This window comes from Falco peregrinus, chromosome 7, assembly GCF_023634155.1.
Source record: "Falco peregrinus isolate bFalPer1 chromosome 7, bFalPer1.pri, whole genome shotgun sequence".
NCBI lineage: Eukaryota > Metazoa > Chordata > Aves > Falconiformes > Falconidae > Falco > Falco peregrinus.
Window position 1 is genome coordinate 37,711,802 of NC_073727.1, and position 20,146 is coordinate 37,731,947.

The 20,146-nt window shown below is 42.2% G+C and overlaps 1 protein-coding gene across 2 annotated transcripts in view; it reads right to left on the minus strand.

Annotated features, from left to right (window-relative positions):
• Nucleotides 1-20,146, minus strand: part of SLC2A12 (solute carrier family 2 member 12) — a 33,482-nt gene that overhangs the window by 6,328 nt on the left and 7,008 nt on the right. For both annotated transcript variants that reach the window (XM_027796049.2, XM_005230139.3), the window contains exon 2: nucleotides 17,792-19,114. In XM_027796049.2, the coding sequence (XP_027651850.1) occupies nucleotides 17,792-19,114 (1,323 nt within the window). The remainder of the gene's footprint in view (nucleotides 1-17,791; nucleotides 19,115-20,146) is intronic.

Here is a 20,146-nt window from a genome sequence, read left to right on the forward strand (position 1 = left end):
CTCTGGCTGCGCATCTGTGTGTGAGAGGGACCTCTGACTAAAGAGCTCTCAAGTGACATAATGCTAATGGAAGTGGAGCAACAAACCAAAGCAATCTTCAGCCTCAAAGCGGCACTGTGTGTTTATGCCACCTTATAAATCAACTTGCCGCACTGAAGCAGGTTTGCTATTCCAGCTCTCCACTCCTTATAAATGAGATTGCTGAGGTGTAAATGAAGAGAAAGGGCCTGATTTTTGACTCCTTCATACCACACTGCACTACAGTGATCTAAATGCTAGTCTGCTAGCCCACAAAACCCGATTCAGATGTGAAGAGCTGGCTGTGTAACCACCTTGATAGCAAGAGAAAAAAAAAAGAAAGGGAAAAAAAAAAAAGGCACCACATTTCTGTACCATTCCTGGTTATTAGAAAACCAAAAAGAAAAAAAAAAAAAGAAAAAAAGAAAACCTCCACCCTCCTTTTGTTCATAAGCAAGATGCATTAGCAAGAGGCTGCTGTGTGGAGAGGTTATGGTTTGGCATTCAACCAGCACAAGAGCAAAGAGGTACACACGGATGAACTGTGTCTTCAGATCCTCGGAGACTGCCATTATAAATTGGTTCTCTGTGATGGTGTTTCTTCAAAATGATAGATGAGCGTTTCCTCAGGACACTTGCACTGGGCAGTCTGAAAGTTACATTTTAAAAATGGTCTCCTGTACATGTGAGTGTGTGTCATGCTGCACTATTGCTTTGGATGCTTGTAGGATTCGTGTGTGACAGTATTGGTAAAGCAGAAAAATAAAATAAAATAAAAAAGTTCTGTGGAAGGAGACTAGAAAGGACCAACAGAAAGGGAAAAAAGAATCCCTGAGCCTTGAGTCGACAGAGCATATTTGACCAACCTCTAGATTTATTTGTAACACAGATTTGAATTCCATATTTTCTGGAGCTGGCTCAGCTTTTTTTCTTTTTTCTTTTTTCTTTTTTCTTTCTTTCTTTTTTTAAGGAATAATATAAAGAGCTTCACTCCCACAGTGGGAGTGACCTGACAGAGTGGTGGTTTTATTCTGGAGAATCAAGACCATACTGCATAATGGCCTAACACTGTTACACATACTCAAGTGGCACACAGTCATAACACAGCTGCCGCGTCTAACAGCAGCCGTAGAGAGGCTTTTTGTCTTTTTTTTCTGACTTGGATCACAGCAAAGTTTAATGTACTCACCACTGACAAGATAAATGTTGCTCTAAAGAAATGGCATGTCATGTGGGGTGTCTCCACTTGACGGGGGAACAAAGAAGAAAACTGGCTTCTCAAGCAGATGTTTTTCCCTGCTGGGCCAGCTAGCCCTGTGCCTGAGCAAAACCAGGCCCTGGCAATGCATGGGCATCTTATGATTGTATTTTGCTCCTCCTCAGCATCAAGGCTGTTGAAACCAGTATCACTAGTCACAGCTGATACGACATGTCACAACAGGGAGCGCTAGCTGAAATGCAAAGCAGCAAGAGGCCAAGGAGCCCTTTGGATCAATGTGTGCACAGCCCTTGGAGTTCATCTCCATAGGATGGCCTGGTGCTGGCAGCCCAGCTTGGCTGGAAAAATGATTGTACACTGTGACTGGCAAAGGGGATATTCATAGTCACATTAGGCAGGATTTAAATAAAGTTTGAAAGAATTCAAATATGCTTTCAGCCGGGCATAAACCAACCTCCAGGAATAAACTTTTTCTTTGGGTACTTTGAGCTGTTTTTGCTTCTTCTAGAATCTTCTTGTAGTCAAGCAACTTGTAGTGGCTACTCAGAGAGGCACGAGCAACGAGCATCAAGCCTTACCAAGCTGGAGGAGCCCTGAGCTAGATAAGCTTTGGCAGCGTTACAGGCACTGGGCTGAAATGCCCATACAGGGCATTCTGCCAAAGACAGACTGGCCCTTTCAGGCTACAATTTGTCTGGAGGTTTGAAGCATACTGTTTTCCTGTTGAGAAACCAAAATACTTGAGGATCTGCATCAGCTGCAATACTGTTTAGCTGCTCTTATTTCAACCAGTTATTTAGTTCAGACAGATCCCACCAATGCAGCAGATCTGCTCTTCATATCTGCTAATGGTAGCTGCTTCCTCTGGCATGGCCCTGACCTCTGCTTAGCTGGAGAGGAGTGGATAGGCTTATTCCCCAAGAAGAAAGTGCAGTTGTAGAAATCTGACACTTATTACAATCTGTTTATCCCTCACCCCAAGCTGAGGCAGTGATAACGATCAATTCTTTGCTTTTAGCACCTCTCTGGGATTGGTTTTACTATTTGTACCTTGGCCAAAAAGCAGCAGCTGTTGTAGGTACAGCATGGATGTGGCTTTCTCTTGGGGAGCCTGGAAGTAGGTTTGGGCTCCCACTCATAATGACTGCTGCTACCTCGTGCGTCGTGTGCATGCAGTGCTGCAGAAATTTAACCCGCCTGTTCTCAAAGTCACTGCAAAGTCATCTACACATCTATGTGTTCTGCCTTCACCAGCCTAAGCAGTAGCACTTTACAGGGCAAATCAGCTTATCCATGAAAAGAGAGACCAAATACCGGCCCCCACTGCCTGCCCCCCCCACCCCCCCCACCCCCCCCAGCTCCATCTGCTGTGCAATCTTAGCATTATTTCAAAAGGATGCTGTGATAGTAACCACGTTGCACACACTCAATAGCTTTCACTGTCTGCTTTGGCTACCCTTGGCTGCTGTTTGTGGAACAGATGGGTAAAGAGCTGGGGCTCTCCATGTCAAGTGTGGGTCAGAGATGGGGCTAAGGGCTCAGCCTGAATCTCTCTGTTAGATTCAACAACTGCAGGATTTGTTCATGCAGTGGCTGCAGGTAATGACTCACCTTTGCTGACCTGCAGTGTGTTGTATGTTGACAGCAGTTAAGAAAAATTTTACAGTTGAATGGTCTTTTGTTACGGTTCAATCTAGAGAAAAGAACACCCACTGCAAATGCAGAAGAAAATATTGCATTGGTTCAAAAACTTAAATGTTTCATTAAATATCACAGAAACTTGATTCCTTGCCCAAGTAGGAAGAGTGGAGGATTCAGGTGTACAAACAATCCCTTGACCAGGATGGTGACATTCACCTCTAAACAAAGTCACAGGCTGTAAAGGCAGAAAACAGAATAATAATGGAAGAGTTCAGCTGCTCCCATTAAAGCTGAATAAATTGCATAATGGAGTACAGTGCTGGGGCTACATTTTAGATACCATAGATGATGGCTTCTTTTAGCACTTTGCCTGATATTTAATGAGAGGGAAAAAAAGAAAATCTTGCTTCAGTGCTAGCATGAGTAGTTCAAGATATAACTGTCACAAAGATACTTCTATTTGTTATTTCAAATTCAGTATTCTTGTAGAAATGAAAGAGCAGAGAGCCTATCACATTTTGCTTCAAAAGGAGAACAATACTAGAATAAACCTGCTTTCTATAAAGTAATTAAAAGGAAAATTAGAACAAATGCTTCAGCAGTGTTATGGAGAATGCTTACATTACCTGATTAGAGGCTTAAAATACACATACAACCGGATAAAATAAAAAATGAATAGCTCAGCACAGATAAACAACTGAATGAAGAAAGCTGTTAGAAAGAGAAATGTACCTTCCATAAAGGTGTACACTGTGTCCAAACAAAGAAAATACAATATAATTGCTGAAAAGTTACTTGCAGTCCCATCATCAGGCAGCCAAGTATTTTGCGAGTCTGCTAGCTGAGAGGGTGAGAGACCAGAGACGGAAGAGGTGACACATGCCAGCACTGAAGAAAACGTTCCATGGGGGTGCAGGAAGGGGACACCTTGGCAGGCTTCTGTACTACGCTGCTGGCTGGAGCTAGGATAATCGCAGTTGGAATAAGGAAAGGAAGGTATTTATAGTGTCTTGAGGAAGAGCTGTCAAGTTTTTGCTGAGGAAAGCCATGTCTATTTGAAAGAGTTAAGGAACATGGGGATCAAAATGAATGAGCCACTGTGCTTTTCAGTTTCCAAGAGCTCTGGTGAAATGTCATGGGATACAAGAGAAGATATCCATGTAGATCAGTAACTGTTTATAAAAAGAAACAAAGGACAAGGCCAGTTTTAACAGTGGAAGGAGATTACTAGATCTACTCAATATATTTCCATATCTCTCAGGAAAGGGAGGTGAATGCACGAGCAAAACTAATTGATGGTACAAATTATTCAGAGTAATAAGAATGAAGAAGGATCATAAACACAACAGGATCTCAAAATATTAAGTACTTTGAAAAAAATGAACCATAAAATTTCTTACCACACATACAAAGCAACATGTAGGGAGAAAACAAGCCACCAGTACCCACCTCAGCATGCCAGCACTGCTCAGGGCAGGAGTGCTAGAGCCTCCGTGGGCAGTTTGGGGACAGCATCAGCTCCTGCGAGGCAGAGGTCATGGGTGCAAACAGGCTTGGCAATTATTAGGAAGGGAACACTGTAATGTGCCAGTGAGAATGCTGTGCCTCTGTATTTGCCAACTTGCATGCAAATTTGGTCAACTCAGAACTACATGAGTCATGGAGAAAGGTGTGCAATGGGCGCTGCAAAGAGCAATTAAACAAACAGGGATTCTTCAGCTTAGACAACATAGAGCAGAGGGAAACAGTTGAAGTGGAGACAAATAGAGGAGAGGTTTTCAGTACATTTTTAGACACAAACTAAGAGAATCCAAGTGAAGTTATTAGCAACAACAGTTAGGCAAAGTGGGAAGATGTGCTTTTTCAGACAATGCATTTCAACTATGGAACTCACTTTCACAAGATACTTCAAATGTGAAAAACATTAGTGGGTTAAAATGATTAAAGGTTGGATGTTAAAACATTATTTCTCTGTATGTGTGGAAAAAGATCCATCAAGAACTATTGTTCACAATAGTAAAAATAAATCCCTGACATTTTTCGTGAAGTTTTCTAAACTACAGATAGGCAGAAGAACACACTGTGCCTGCTGCATGGGCCTTTTCTTATGTATTTCCCCCCAGCATCTGCTCCTGGCTGTTGTTGGAGGCAGGGTAACAGATTGATTGAGTGATCCTTTTGTTTGAGCCAACATGGCCAACTTAATGAGCTTGATATTTGGGCCATATGCAAAGAAATGTCTCAGACCCTCCTGTGATTTCTTCCTTACTTCCTTACTTTACAGCTATGCAGTAAATAAAAAATAATTAAAAAAAACCCCAAACAAACAGATTTACATCAGAGAAGCAGAAAAATCTGACAATATCTGAGAAATACTGGGAGCCTGAGGGTACTCAACATTCAAGTGAGGTACATGAATGACAATTGTCCTTGTTTTGACCTTATTCCTGCCAGGCAGCAGAAGCAAATTGGAAGCTGCTCAGCAGCTCTTATTAATGAAATATTAGATTCCCTTGGTATTCATTTGCTGCTTAGCATTTTTTTCTTTCCTGTACCTGTATTGTGTGAGATCAAGTTCTTTATGGTGAGATTTAGAAAGCAGCTGTTACAATACTTGAAAGAATTCAAGTTTCTGAGGTATAAACTCTGGAAAGAGATTAAGTGGACTTACAGCTTAGTAGGGAAGTAGGCAGAAGTATGTAAGACTTTGAAAGGAAGGACTGGGTTATTAGCAACACAAGGTCCAAGGGAAGATAAGGAAGGGATTATCCCACCAGTAATGCAGGCAGACCATCTAAGAACATGTAAAAAATGATCAACACTGGGGACGGATTCAAGTAAGCCACTGAGAAGCTGCCATGAGAGGAGGGAAGTCAAAGGACATGGCTAATACCTGGCTTTGCCAAGATCAGAATTTTTTCCAGACTTATGAAACCCCACAGATTTTTGATTTACCTGGTTTCTGGCTCTGCTGAGTATTAACACAAATAGCCAGATAGCAAACTACTTCTCACAAAAGGCCAGCTTCAGCGCTGGTTTGCCTTGTTTTCCAAGGTAATGCTGCAGGGGAGGGCACAAGCCTTCGTGGTGTGCATGGTGTGTACCTGTGAGGGCACACAGCTCTGGGGCAGAGCTGGGATTTGAGGTAGGGGGACCCACTGCTGTAACCTGCACTGTCCCAGCACCCACGCAATGCAACTCCTGCGAAGGCTTTTGCAGCAGCCCCAATGAAGGAGATTTGAGGGGCTGGAAAAAGTGAGGGATGCTTAAACTGGAAAGGAGAGAGGGTGAGAGGGGGTTTATCCTTTTCCAAAGCAGGTAAAAGAGGTATGATGCATGAAATGTGGCCTGAAACTCTGCCCATGGTTTTGTGCAAGAAGCCAAAGCAGATGATCATGACTGGCATTAAAAATCGGTGACTCTGCTTAATGACAGCTATTTGTCTCTCTGGCTCTGCCCCATAACATGAGACTGAAGTGGCTGCTCAAAATTAATAACTAGCAAATATGGAGCTGATGAGCAGCTATATTGCTCTGGAGAGCGTGTATGCTGCCAGCCTGCTAAGGGTCAAGTCTGACTTTGTGTGGACACATTAAAAGCAGTGAAATTGCTCTGTTGCTGAGAGGGGAGTCATGAGAAGCCTCAGCTAATCTCACGCCTCTGGCTGCATCCTGATCTCTGGGGGGCAAAGCAATACGTACCTCATTCTATGGCTTCCGAGGTGCTTCTCTCTGAGCAGCTTTATGACTACTGGTTGCAAGATACCTGATACCATTGATGATCCAAAAGGAGCAAATCTTAAATTCTTTTTCTTTTCTTCTGGTGCTCTACATTTCTGTTTCTAATGGTTAATCCCTTAGGCTGATTCCTTGAAGTAACATATGTTGGGACCAGTGGGATTTAATCCTTTTATCTCTTAAACTGTATCAGACTATATAAAAATTTTTGTCCAGTGTTTGTACTGTTTGCATCACTATCTAACAGACAGGCTGAACGCTCACGTGCTTTTTTAAGGAACCTTGCAGTGGAACACGGAAATCACCCTTCACTCATGCCTGCTCCAATTTACATTAGAGCAGCAGAAGGGTTTGGGGGGAAAAGACCGTGAGACCTGTGCATTATGTCCTTCCCCTGTTTTCTGGGCCACTTGAGAAGGAAGGCAGTGAGATGTACTTCACCTATGATTTTCCCCAGCCATCCTTCCTCCCCTAACCTTCTCACCATTGTGAGCCTGCATTTTAACTCTTTTTTTTTTTTTTTTTTTTTTAACTATTGGAATTTTCATCTCCATGAACTTGAAAAAAATTTAATGTCTGGTATGCGTTTTCCTGTTTCATGCAAGCTATTCAATATATTCTTAAAGCTATTTTCAGTAATCTTCAATTACCATCCATTTTCAACTTGAAAGAATAGTCACAAACCAGAACAGCTTTCTTATAGACAGTGATTCCCCTCTGAAGGATTACTGGGCAAGAAGTGATAGATGTATAAAGATCTAGGAATGGTAGAATTGTCTTAGTTAATGTGATTTGTGGCCCATCTTACCCAATAACACTGCTCAGCAGCAAATATATTAGTAGGATATGTCATAGCTTTACTGTAGGCAGGTATGTAATAGTCTGTACCTCTTTTCAGGTCCCTTAATAGAAGCTGATTTGAGCTGATGTATGAGATGACAATTCTGTTTGCAACTGGATTTCACAGCCACTGTCTCTCTCGTCCTTTGTTATGTAGACACTCAAACTGTCCCATCAAGGTAGAACAACAAGCAGAGTATGCAGAAAGGAAAAAAAGAGAGAAAAAGAAAAAGGAAAACAAGCTTTCAAGGGAGAAGGTGCTTACTATAATAAACCACATACTGCCATCCAAAAAAAGGCCTTTTAATCAAAACCTGAAATGTGTATTCCTGTTTGAAGGTGTTTATTTGTTCAGAATATTGAATCTGGGATAATCCTCTGAGGCATTTGCAGAGGAATGACTGCAGAAGCCAGAGGCTCTAATTCATGGAGAAGTTGTGCCTGTATTAGTTCAGATTATCACATATTTCATTTCTAAAAAGTATGGAGAGGAGAAATTATCCAGCTGGGTGGGGCAAATAAACCTGTTTTTCTAGTAACTCTAGTAAATTTCCAAGGGCTAATGTTCGTCCTTGAGGGGGTGCACAACAGAGGAGTGCAGGACACTGCAGTTGGGGGCAATTTAAGTCTTTGTTCTTTCAAAATAGAGACTTGTGCCTATGCTTTACAAAACTGCCAGTGGAAGGGATAAGCATCCTTTTACAATAGTGACTTATTTAGTGAGAGGCCTGCAGTGATCTGTTTCGTTAAGTCCCTCACTGGTCACTGCTGCTCATGTTTTGCTTTGGTTGCTGCTGGAGGGAGGCAGCCAGGAGGAAGGTGTGAAGGCTCTGGGTCTGTTTGCCACAAAACATCTTTTAGTTCTCCTTTCATAAGAGTTTTCTGTGCTTAGGGTTGCTTTTCAAAGGCCATAGAAGCTTGTTGCCTTCCTGTGCCCCCTTTCCTTTGAGAAAACCTTCCTGGCTTTCCTCCCAGAGCTCAATGTGACATAGAAACTCAGATGCCATGGGGAGAAACAGTCTCCTGACTTCATACACTGACTTACCATCCAGCCACACTCTCTGCAGTTTGGCTGTAGTTTACACCTTTCTCAGCAGCGGCGATAAGTGATGTGATTGCACATTTTTACCTTTTTGGCATAATTATTTTCTCATACTTTATAATGCATGTTTTAGTGTGATGATCTTTATGAGTGAAATAAAATACTGTCTTTGCACTTAAAGCTCTACTGACAGTCTAGTTTTTGTACAAAGCTGGGCAAAGATCAGTTTGCCTGTAAAAAATTCCTCCCAGCCCTCTCTGCCAAAGGAAACGGGATTTTGTAGTACTTGACATAAGCCCCATAAACTTTTTCACAGATTTCAGTATCACAATGATCTTCTCTCCTAGAACATGGTCAAGGAAATGAATGTAAAATCTTTCATTGTCTTTAATATGATTATCAAAGGCCATTGTTATTTACTGAATGCTTAAATAGAACACTCGACCTACAAAGTAAGAAGGGCAAATTTGGCTAATGATAGGCAGCCTTGATTATTGTATGAAAGCTGGCTGGAGATGGTATGCTAGACTCACTTGACAATGCACCACTTTACAGAAGATAATGTCCCTGTGGAACAATAGAACATTGTTAGGCCCAATTACTAGTTAGAATCACAGCAAAACTCGTTCTCTAGATTTTTTTATAAAGTGGGTCTGGAGGTAAAATGTTCCATTTTGGCCAGTGGCTACTAACTAAGCTGAGTAGAACTTCAAAAAAATGCCTAATTTTAAACACAGGAGATCATTTCTCTTAAGCAGTGCCTTTGTGTCAGTAGATCCATTAACATAAAACTATCAGTATACATATATTTATATAATGCAGGATATTGACTCAAATAGCTGTTTAAATGGAGCACAGTATGGCAAGACACAGACACCTTTTCTGGGCAGTCCTTGGAGGGCCAAATTTTGTGCTCAGCAACAGCAGATTGAACCACCATCATAGCAGAGACACAGAAATATCAGCTGGGGCATGGTGTTGTCACTCCCTCTTTTCACAGTACCTCTTTTAGAAAGCAAAGCCCTTGGCCTGATCTGCCAAGACTTCCCCTCATTCGCATACTTAAAACTACGAACAGGAACACAGATGTCAGTGAAAATGATGTCCCAGATTGTGCACCTCAGTATAGTTTAAGTTCAGCCTCGGGGCTGAACAAGGCTATTCTGCTCTTTGCAAAACAGAGTCCTAAAATAATTAAGGAGAAGCTCCCACTGACATTGCCATGTGTCATTACTGCAAAAGCATTTTTTTTCTTATTATGACCTTTTTAACACCTATAAAAGCCTCCCAAACTTGTAGGTTCTATCAAGTTAGACAAGATTAACATATTTGGCTGGTATTTTAGAGAACACCTCCTGCAATTTTAAATACTGTAATTCAGCGTCCAGCTATCCAAAAATACCTTAAATTGGTTTGCACTTCACTACTACCAATCAGCCTGTGAAAAGGCAAACCAATACCTTTGTTAGCTGACATGTTAACAAGGGGCTTCAGATAAACCTTGTCTGGGACAAGGAAATAGGGAGAAGCAGGCAATTCACAATCCTTGCTTTATTTTTCAATTTGACATGCCTTGTCTTTCTACTGCAGCGTGGTGGTACAGACACAGTGTGAAATAAAGGCCACATGAGGTACCATTTGAATAGCACAGGAATAATGAACTAAGATACTAGGAGTGTCATATTCAAACCACATGGATGCATGCATTAAAAGATGATTCAGTACAAATGAACAGTGCTAGGAATCTTGTCATAAAATAAAGGATCCAAGATCATTTTTTAATTAACTGAAACAGGACTTTCTGTACTGATCCTCAGTGAAACATACACATTTCCAAGGTTTATTATCCTGGTTCAGATCCAACAAAGCATTTAAGCACTTGCTAGTTTTTGAGCACTTGATTTAATCCCCACCACTACCTCCTTTTCCAGAGTAAACCACAAAACAATGTAAAACTGATGCTGCTCATTTCTGTGAAATTTAAGGCCAGGCCACAGCTGCTCTGCAAAATGTAGAAATTAAAAAATAAAACATTGCAAACAAATGCTGTGCAAGGCAATGCTGAGCATGAATGCTTGCTAACATCAAATTCAAGTGCACTATAAATTAATACAATAACCATGTTATGTAAAAGCCTGAAATATTGCTCCAACATCAAAGTAATTGAAGTGAACTCTAGACAGCCCTATCTTTTACCAGTGTTTTCCAAGCTAGCACAAGGCCATAGAGCTAACAGTATTTCAAAACACAGGAACAAACAAGTAAATCCATGGAGGGTCAGAAATTCCAAACTAATAGTTTTCTTTCCCACAAGGTTTACCGATTTCTGGTAGAGCATTTGGTGGCCAAGTTTAAGTCCAAGAGCATTTTGGGGCAGAGCAAAAGCAGTCCTATGCAATCTGGATCATAAGGGTGACAAGAGACATGACCTCTGTGATTTGAGTCCCTGGGCTGTTCAGTGTCGTATGTGAAAGCAGCTGTTTTGCAGTTTGTTACAGATGCATTTAGTGACTGAGGTGAAAGACACATAAATGGTTCTGCGTTTAACTGTGCTAATGAATCATGCTTTAACTCAGGTAGCAAGTTCATCTAAGAATCACAGGAGCAAAGTCAAGAAGACTAAATTTGTCTCCATTGTAATTCTCTGGGCTTTAGGGGGGTGTTACAGCTTTTAATTTTGGCTTGCTTAATCCAATAAAATACATAAAGAAAGACCACCACAGACCAGATAAGATTACCTAAGGACAGTGATGGATAGAAAGAGGGACTTACTTCCTTCCTTACCTCCATGGATTTCAATTTCCATGTGAACCCTGGAGCTTTCTTCCACCCCCCTTGATCCTTCTTGCCTGATCCTTCTTCCATCTTCCCCAGTGTCCCCAACATGGGTTTAAACCTGCATTTAAATGACTTCAAGAACTCACAATAAGATGTAAACAAAGTGAGGGAGTTTTTGCATGGGGATAGAATAGAATGGAAACTAGAAACAGACATCTCTTCCTCCCAAAGTAGTCTTTCATCAGTAAAAATATGCTCCTAAGATTTGTCCTCACTAGAAGTTTGCCTTCATTGACTTTCCTGTGTGGGTTTTGCTCCTCAGAGGGCTGATGGCCCACACAGCTCTTGCAGCAGAGAGATGGTGCACTGCAGCAGGGCTTTCTCGACAGCCTAGTCACTGCTCCTTCTTGGGAGGACCCAGGCTGGGGTGCACGAATCCGCAATTCCAGGTTCCTTATATGGAACAAATTTAATCAGTGTGAAACTAAGTAACCCAAGGGGGTTTGGTGGCCTGCTGCCCTTCCCTGTGCTAGGATCATATGGGTGCTTAAACCTGGGGCTCAAGCATCCAGGTTAAAGCTGAATGGAAAGCAGAGACAAAAAAGTCTTTACCAACAGGTAACTCAGAAGGGAAGTAGTTTCATTTATGGGAAGACATAACCTGGCTGTAAGACCAGGTTTCCTGATGAAGAAAGTAACTGTAGTGACCACAAGGTTATTAACCTGTGTGGAGACAGGTGGGGATTTCTCCGTCCCTCTCTTGTGCCTGCCCCAACAGCTTTGAATCTGCCTGCTAACATCAGTCAGGCAGTTGTACGTGCCTCTGCACCCACACACTGAGAGCAGGGAGATGTGAGGGGTCCCCAGATGCAGATGGCAATGGAGGGCATAATATCCCAGTCTGAGAAGGCTTCCTATGGGGGCTTAATTCCACTATTTAACAGGTTTTAATCAATATCAGCTGGAAGTCTTACAAGAACCCACTCAGGGGAGCTGTGCTTCGATGGGGCTGTAACAGCTATGTGGAAAAGTGGGGTTTGCCATGAGTTCTAAATACCTCCTGCAAGACCCCGTTATGCACTTATTTATCAGTCACAAATATATTAAAAATATTTTTTAGATTTTATGTCTGTGTGGGTGGGTATGTGTGGTATTTTTGTGCCAAGCCCTGAAACTCAGAAGACATTTCTCCAGCTGCAGATGCTGATCTGCTTTGGGTGTGTTGTGGCCACAGCTGTGGGTGTACCACGTGGGCTCTGAGCACTTGGGGCTGGGGAATCCCTGTGGCTCCAAGAAGTCCCCTGGAAGAGGAGCATGTGATAGCTTTCAAGAGAAGAGCTCTGAGAGTTTGGTCCTTGGTTTTGGAGAGCCACACAATGCTGGCAGCTTCTCTAGGACATGAAGAACATCTTCAGTCCGAGATAGGCAGAGACATAAATACCTTTGGACTTTATGCATCTAAATGGTTTTGAGGATGATTCATGTCATGAAACATTCCCTTGGTGCCACTTGTAGGTGCGTTTGTTGATATACATCCCTGAAATCAGCAGACCTGATATGATTTGCACCAGCAGATTATCCAAAGCTCACTGGCCAACTGCCTAAACACTTTTGCAGTTATACAGAAACGTGTTTGAAGGAGGAGAAAGAGATCTTTTGTACAAGGCACCAGTACCATACATGCAGTCCAAATGCACACATTCAACAACTCTCTCTCAATAAAAGTGCTCCCCACTCCACAGCAAAATATCCCTGTGATGTGCATGGATTCCCTTGAACAGCACTACCACGATATAAGGAGGTACTACCCAAGCCTTGCTTTGCTCACTTGCTTTTTGTTTCCTAGAACAAATTCAGACTGGGAAAACATATGCTGTGTTGGGTGCAGACTGAGTTTGCATTACTTGTTTCTCAGCCTAGGACTTGTTGGAGCGCCTCTGATTTTGTTGGACAAAAGAGGATTGGCTGCAGACCACGCTGCATCCCTGTATTACTGTGTATGGTGCTACTGTCTCCTTTGGCTACTTATTGGTGAGATCACTCAGTGAGAGAGACCCCCCTCACTTACGGGATATATAGGAAAATATGGAGGGAAGTTGTCCCTATTTAGTCTTTGATCCTAAATGGTGCAAAAGGAGATGGTCAGGGCAGAGAAGCAGATCTTTGGTAACGGGTGCCGCCTGACACCTGAATCTGAATTTTGTTCGTCAGGTCCGCCAATAAAGCAGCAGGGCTCTGGGCACCCACTCCGTTTCAGAAGGGCTAGAGCTGCCCTGCAGTTGCCCTATCAAGAGAACTCTCTTGCACATGCTCCATCCAACACAAAGAGCCCCACATTCACAGCCTTATTTTGAAAAATGTCTGACACTCCACAAGTCTGGCTTTCCTGGTCCCTGCATCTCAACATACCGTAATACACAACAGTGATGACTGAAGGAGGTGACACCTCTTTATAAGAAAGGACCACTATTTTTTGCCCCTCAGGTTGTTTGAACAGAGCATCTGGCAAATGAGATGCTCTGCAACAATTTTGGTTAACTCTGTGTCATTTAGTAGGTAGGTGGTCATGCGTGGTCACGGCCCTGACTACAATGTCTCTGTGTGTCCTTCATATTAAATCGATTTCCAGGGACACATTGAGCTTTTACCTTGGATGACAAATTGGTGATCTACCTCCACACTGCACTCATCTCATTAGCCTGCACTCACTGCTCCCTGTGCAAGGCATAGCAGCATTTCTGCAAGGCTCCTATTTTTCCTGTCCCCCCTTCGACATACAGCAGGTTTGACTGTCTCTCTGTACAAACATGCACTGAAAACAATGAAGAGCCCCTCTTGCACTCCTCATCCTTCACCTGGCAGCCAGAGAGAGGTCTCTTTTGGGCTCTTGGGCTCACCAGGGCTCATTTCCCTGGTGACAATGGTTGATCCTCATCTGACCTTTCTGATATACAGACAAAGGTAAGTCAAGACAAAGGTGACTGTCGGGTAAGTCCCCTTAGCTAATAACTGCCTTGAAATGCCTCTGCAAACACACCTGGAGAGACAGCATGTGCTGTTCTGCAATGTAATGCAACACTGATTTGTTGCACCTACAAAACGTCCTCATAATTGTGTGAAATTGAGTGTGAACAAGCAGTTGAATCACAGTTCATCAAACATAATTAATCCAAAACAGAGCAGCAGAAATACTCTTTTTATCTTGCATAAGGGTTGATGATATAAATATAAAGCATCTCAGAATCAGAAAAATTACTAAGCAGATGCTTGGTAGTCTGTGAATTCTTTTATAATGCAAAAATGGCTTTTATCTCTCGCTGTCTATTTTTGAGTACTCATCACTGTGCTGCCTGGGTGCTTTGATAAATTGCAATAAATATATTTAGCATATGTTTAGTTCATTAAAAAATCCATCTACTTCATGTAATTTGGAGACAAAAGAGAATTCATGGGAAAATACAATATTTATAAACGTCTGCTATGCAAATGTGGACTTTAGCTAGAACTTTAACCAGAACCCTAAAAAAGGCAGGGGGAAAGAAAAGGACAAAGTAATTAAAAAAAGATGATAGAGCTGAGGTTGCATGATCTGCCCAATGAAGAGTGTGCTATTTTCCTAATGGTGCTACACAGACTCTCCTTTATCCCCACAGAACATAATGCAGCATGGACTCAAAATAAAGTGGGTGAATTTGCTCCAGAAATGGCTTTGTGGAGTGGAGGGAAAAGAGCAAGATCCCTTGTTCTTTGTCCAAAAGAGGCTCATTTGATGTCTAAGTTACAAACAGACACATCGCCAGCACAGCCTTCACCTCAGCCAGCAGGACAGGAAGACAACGCGCCAAGTGTGAGATGTTCACATTGAAAATATAGTGGTGTGGGGATTACAGTGCTTGTTGCTAGGTGCCTGGGCATTGCCTGGCCACAACAGCCAGCGAGTGCAGCCTCGATGCCTCCCTCCTGTTGCAGAGTATCAATGGCTAACAGTCTGGTCCAGACCACAGACCAGATTTAGAGATGAGTATCTTTTTTTTAAGAGTAGGGATAATAAACATGTTAAAACTGTTTACTTTATATAAGCAGAGGGGCTTGTCTTTTTCTTTACACTAAGAAAGGCATACTGAGGATAAGAAAGGTAGACTTTTAAAATATATTCAAGGATTTGAACTCCAAGCAGCAGATACTGAAGGCTGAACATGTGACACAACTCATAACCGTGCCTCCCAACCCAGATTATTTAATTACAATAGGTCCTTTGCAGATTCCAGCAATCTCTTGAATCTCTGACCTTTGCATTTTCTATACATTGTCCATTTTAACTGAATAGTGTACTTTTAAAGGCACAAAAATGTCTTGAAAGTACTTATCTGCAATTTTAAATACCTGTATCTCTCCTAGACCTGACCATCACTTGCTACCCAAACGCATCTGTCAGTTTAAATTGCCTGACTGTGGCTTTATCATACATGATTTCAGCATGCTGGAGCTGAGACATGTCTGTTCTGTCGCATATGCTGTTTGAGGGTATTTGTGCTCTTAGTCAAGAATGAGGTCAGAAAACAAGCATGGGCCTCAAAGACTTCTCAGACTAGTCAGTTTCTGTAGCCCTCAAGGAAGTAGACGTCGTTATCATTAACTTCACATTAGGCCAACTCAAATGACCAGGACCCATTTACAGTGAGGTCAACGGGAAAGCAGCTTTCAACAGGAGGCCAAGCCTGAACGCATGCCCCTGCCTTGAGGGTCATTAGATGTGTGTTTGAAACACTCCAGTAAATGCTGAAGTAACATTTTCTCTTCAGGGCTGCACCCCTTGTTTTGAACCTGTGTCATCAAAAGCAGAATCCAGCCCCAAGATGGTCTGCAAGGGAGGGAATAATGCTGCAATAACACAGTGAAGTTCGCTGCCCTGGCGATGAATGCTTATCTTACGCTGCTCTTCCAGTGAGTAATGTTTAAAATAAATAAAAACTGCAGGGGAGTTGCTGTTAGTGCAATTCTTGGGTTGTATTCTTCTGGCAAGCTTTTAATCATAATAGTGCAGCAGGAGTACAGTGTGTTTGCAAGGCAAGTTTGAGCCAGGGCACAAAAGCACACCAAGTCTGTTAATAAATAATGGACTCTGTGCATGTGGGTTTTGCAGTGTGGCTTAAAAAACCAACCCCTTCAAAATACAATAATATGCAAGTGCTATTGAAGCAAAGCAAAACAAAACAGAGAGGTTTAATTGCTAGTCTCTGGGAATGGCAGACGTTCTCCTCTGGAGACAGTGGGAACCATGCAAGTGTGGTGGCAGCTGCAGCAGTACCTTGGTTGTACAGTGATGTGCCCTAGTGTTTTTCCACTTGTGCTGTTCAACAGGTAGTGGCAATGACACTATAGTTTACTCATGAGTTATACCTTTAATATCTTTCCTATTGCCCTGGTTTCAGCTGGGACAGAGTTAATTTTCTTCTTAGTAGCTGCTGCAGTGCTGTGTTTTGGATTTGGTGTGAGAATAAGGTTGATCACACACTGATGCTTTTGGTCGTTGCTGGGTAATGTTTGTACTACGTCAAGGACTTTCCAGTTTCTCAGACCCTGCCAGCAAGAGGGCTGGAGGGGCACAAGTAATTGGGAGTTAACACAGCCAGGACAGCTGACCCAAAATAGCTAAAGGGTTATTCCATACCATAGAACATCATGCTCAGTATATAAACTGGGGGAAGAAGGAAGGGGGGGATGTTTGGAGTGATGGTGTTTGTCTTCCCAAGTAAGCGTTGTGTGATGGAGCCCTGCTTTCCTGGAGATGGCTGAACCCAGGCCTGCTGATGGGAAGTGGTGAATTAATTCCTTGTTTTGTTTGGCTTGCATGCACAGCTTTTGCTTTACCTGTTAAACTGTCTTTATCTCAACCTACAAGCTGTCTCACTTTTACCCTTCCGATTCTCTCCCTGACCCCACCAGGAGGGAGTGAGCAAGTGTCTGGGTGGGGCTTAGTTGCCAGGTGGGGTTAAACCATGATGCCTGTATCTGAAGACTATTATATAGTCAGGGGTCCAGGCCCTCAGCAGGACTCAGGCATTCTGGCATTTCATGGATTTGATGGTGTCATACCATACAGAGGTCTAGAGCTCATCATTATCTTGGGTTTATGAGTTAGCAGCAGCAAATGCCTACATTGTAACCTTCCCAATGTAAGGACACAATAGACTAGGAAGAGAAAAGATAACCAGGGCTCCCATAATTTTGCTTTACAAAGCTCACAGCAGTTCTTAACTTCACTGAAGAGGAGCAGTTAATTTCATTGAACTGAAAGGAGATCAGGCCCTTGATCTTAATGAGCAAGACATATTCCTAAAAAGTACACCCCAGGTCACAACCGGGACAGCCTGTGACAATACCAGTGCATATTAGCAGAAAACACTGCTTTGCTCAGCTTGGAAACTGCCTGTTGCCAAGCTGGGCATGTCATCCCAACACTTAATCCACTTGTAAGTAAATCATTACAAAGAGTTAGAAAAATGAAACACTTACTTGGTCCAAGACCTATGGAAAATGCAGCAACATAAACAAGGAGGCTGGCCAGTGAGAGCCATTTCAGGACAGCAGGAACCTCCCCACTTTTCAGGTGAGACCCTGTTGTGCTTTTGCCTCCTGCCAGGGCAGTCCTGTTCAGTTCTCCTGTCCTAGCAACATCTGGGCTTCTCTGCGCATCAAATGACAATCTTTCTGGTGAAGCCATGCTAGCAAAGAGGTCCTTGAGACTCCCGTTGGTGACACCGCTGAGGTTTTCTGGTCTCTGGAGAAAGAAATCCTCTGGAGATTGGCTTCTACAGACATTAGTAAAATTCACATGTATGTTATGGTTCACTAAGCCCATAGTGACCAACGACAGTGCCATAACAGAAGAGCCAATACATAGAAAAGTTTTACTTCCAACTTGATCCACAAAAACCGTGGCTGGGACTGTGCTGACCACTTTAACCACTCCAACTCCAGTAGAAGCCAAACTGGCAGCTTCATTGCTCTGGAACCCAACCGACTTCAAAACAGTCGATGCATAAAACAAAATGTTGGGTTGCCCAGTTGTTTGCACAAAAAAGACTAGAGTAAGTCCTACCAGCATTCGGGCCCTCATGTTGTTTTTTGAACGAAACAGGTCCAAGAAACTATATTGATGTTCATCTTTCAGGGAAGACTTGATCACAGTAAGTTCTTTAGTAGCATCTGATGTTTCCCGTAGCCTCTCCAGTACTTTGCTTGCAGCTTCATCGTTATTTTTCATGACAAGAAACCGAGGGCTTGGAGGAAGGAAATACATGGCAATAGCCTGCAAAGCACCTAATGGAATCACAAGGCCAAACATGTACTTCCAGCCATGAGATACACTGGCAAACGCATAATTTGAAATATAGGCAAAGAGAATGCCTATCACAATCATGAGTTCATTCAATGACACGAGGAGACCTCTTCTGTGCTGCGGGGCGATCTCAGCAATATACACGCATGTTGCAATTGATGATAATGAGATGGAAATACCTATGGCAATCCGTCCCACAATAAGTATCCCGTATGATTCATAGGGCAGTAAAATCAGACTTCCCAACACAAGTAAAGAAGATGCAATAATAATAGCAAGTCTCCTTCCAAATTGGTCTATCAGAAATCCACCCGTAAGGGATGCAAATAAGGCCCCAAAAAGCAGGGAACTTACAACAATTTCCTGCTCTTTGCAAGAGAGTGCTAATATGCTGCTCATCTGAAGGAGAGCTCCAGAGATAAGGCCCAACTCGTAACCCATCAGAAGTCCACTTACGGCAGCAACAGCAGAAGATAGAAAAGTAAATGTTCCACAACCTGAAATAAGAGAAAAAACCACAAAAACTAGAAAGTGTGACTTCTGCAACATTCTGATAACTAATAATAACTTTATTTGATATGCCAGTCAAAAAAATCTTTTTGTAACTTTTAGGCAAAGGAGTTAGGTGTGTACAAACCCAGTGGTGACATAAAAAGCTATTTTTGAAAAGAAAAAAAAATACATTTTTTAATTCATATAAATGCCTTTGAGTTCCTTGTCTTACTGATCAGAAGTCAATAAGGTTTTGATCAGGCTTTAAATAATTAAACCTTCTACTTCAGAATGTCATTGCAAAAGGCAACACTGACAATAACAACCTTTTGGTAAGAAAGCAGTTTTTGCCTTGAGATGTTCTCAGTTTTATTCCTGTATTGAACTGAGGAAGTCATGTCCACCCAGCTAGTGTACCATGGGCCAGGAAGGCAGTAATTTCCTAGCCAAACTGCTTCAACCCTGACTTGAATAAGTAACAAGTTTTCCCTCTCCATTTCCTAATTCCGGTGCTTCACCTGATGGAAAATTACCCACTGAGCATGAGGCTGATCCAGATAGCTGGGATATTCTAGGAACACCAATCTTTGAGGTAAAAATTAATGAACTTTCTGGGCTTTGCCCATGACTAATCTCAGATACTTCAGAATATCAGGATCAAATATTTTGCATAGTTTATGATGGCAACAATGTCAGGAATAAAAAACAGATGGTGAAAACATAAACCAAATGGAGATTATATGCCTCTGAATGTCCACTTTAAAACAAACTCGTTTTATCCAACTGTGATTCATTGTTTATTGTTGCAAGATAGATTTGACTGTTCATATTCTACTAACTGTGAAGCCTTTTGCACCCTAAACTTTGAGGAATATATCAGTTTGTTATTGTTGGTCTTGTTCTTTCTCTCGGCATGATTTTCCTCTCATCATGATGTTGGCTGCCACACAAATAGGAAAAGAGTAAATTGACTTCTGATTTTCCGGTTAGTTGGAGAGATTAGGATGTGTCTGAGGAGAGGTAGCTTTTGCAGCATA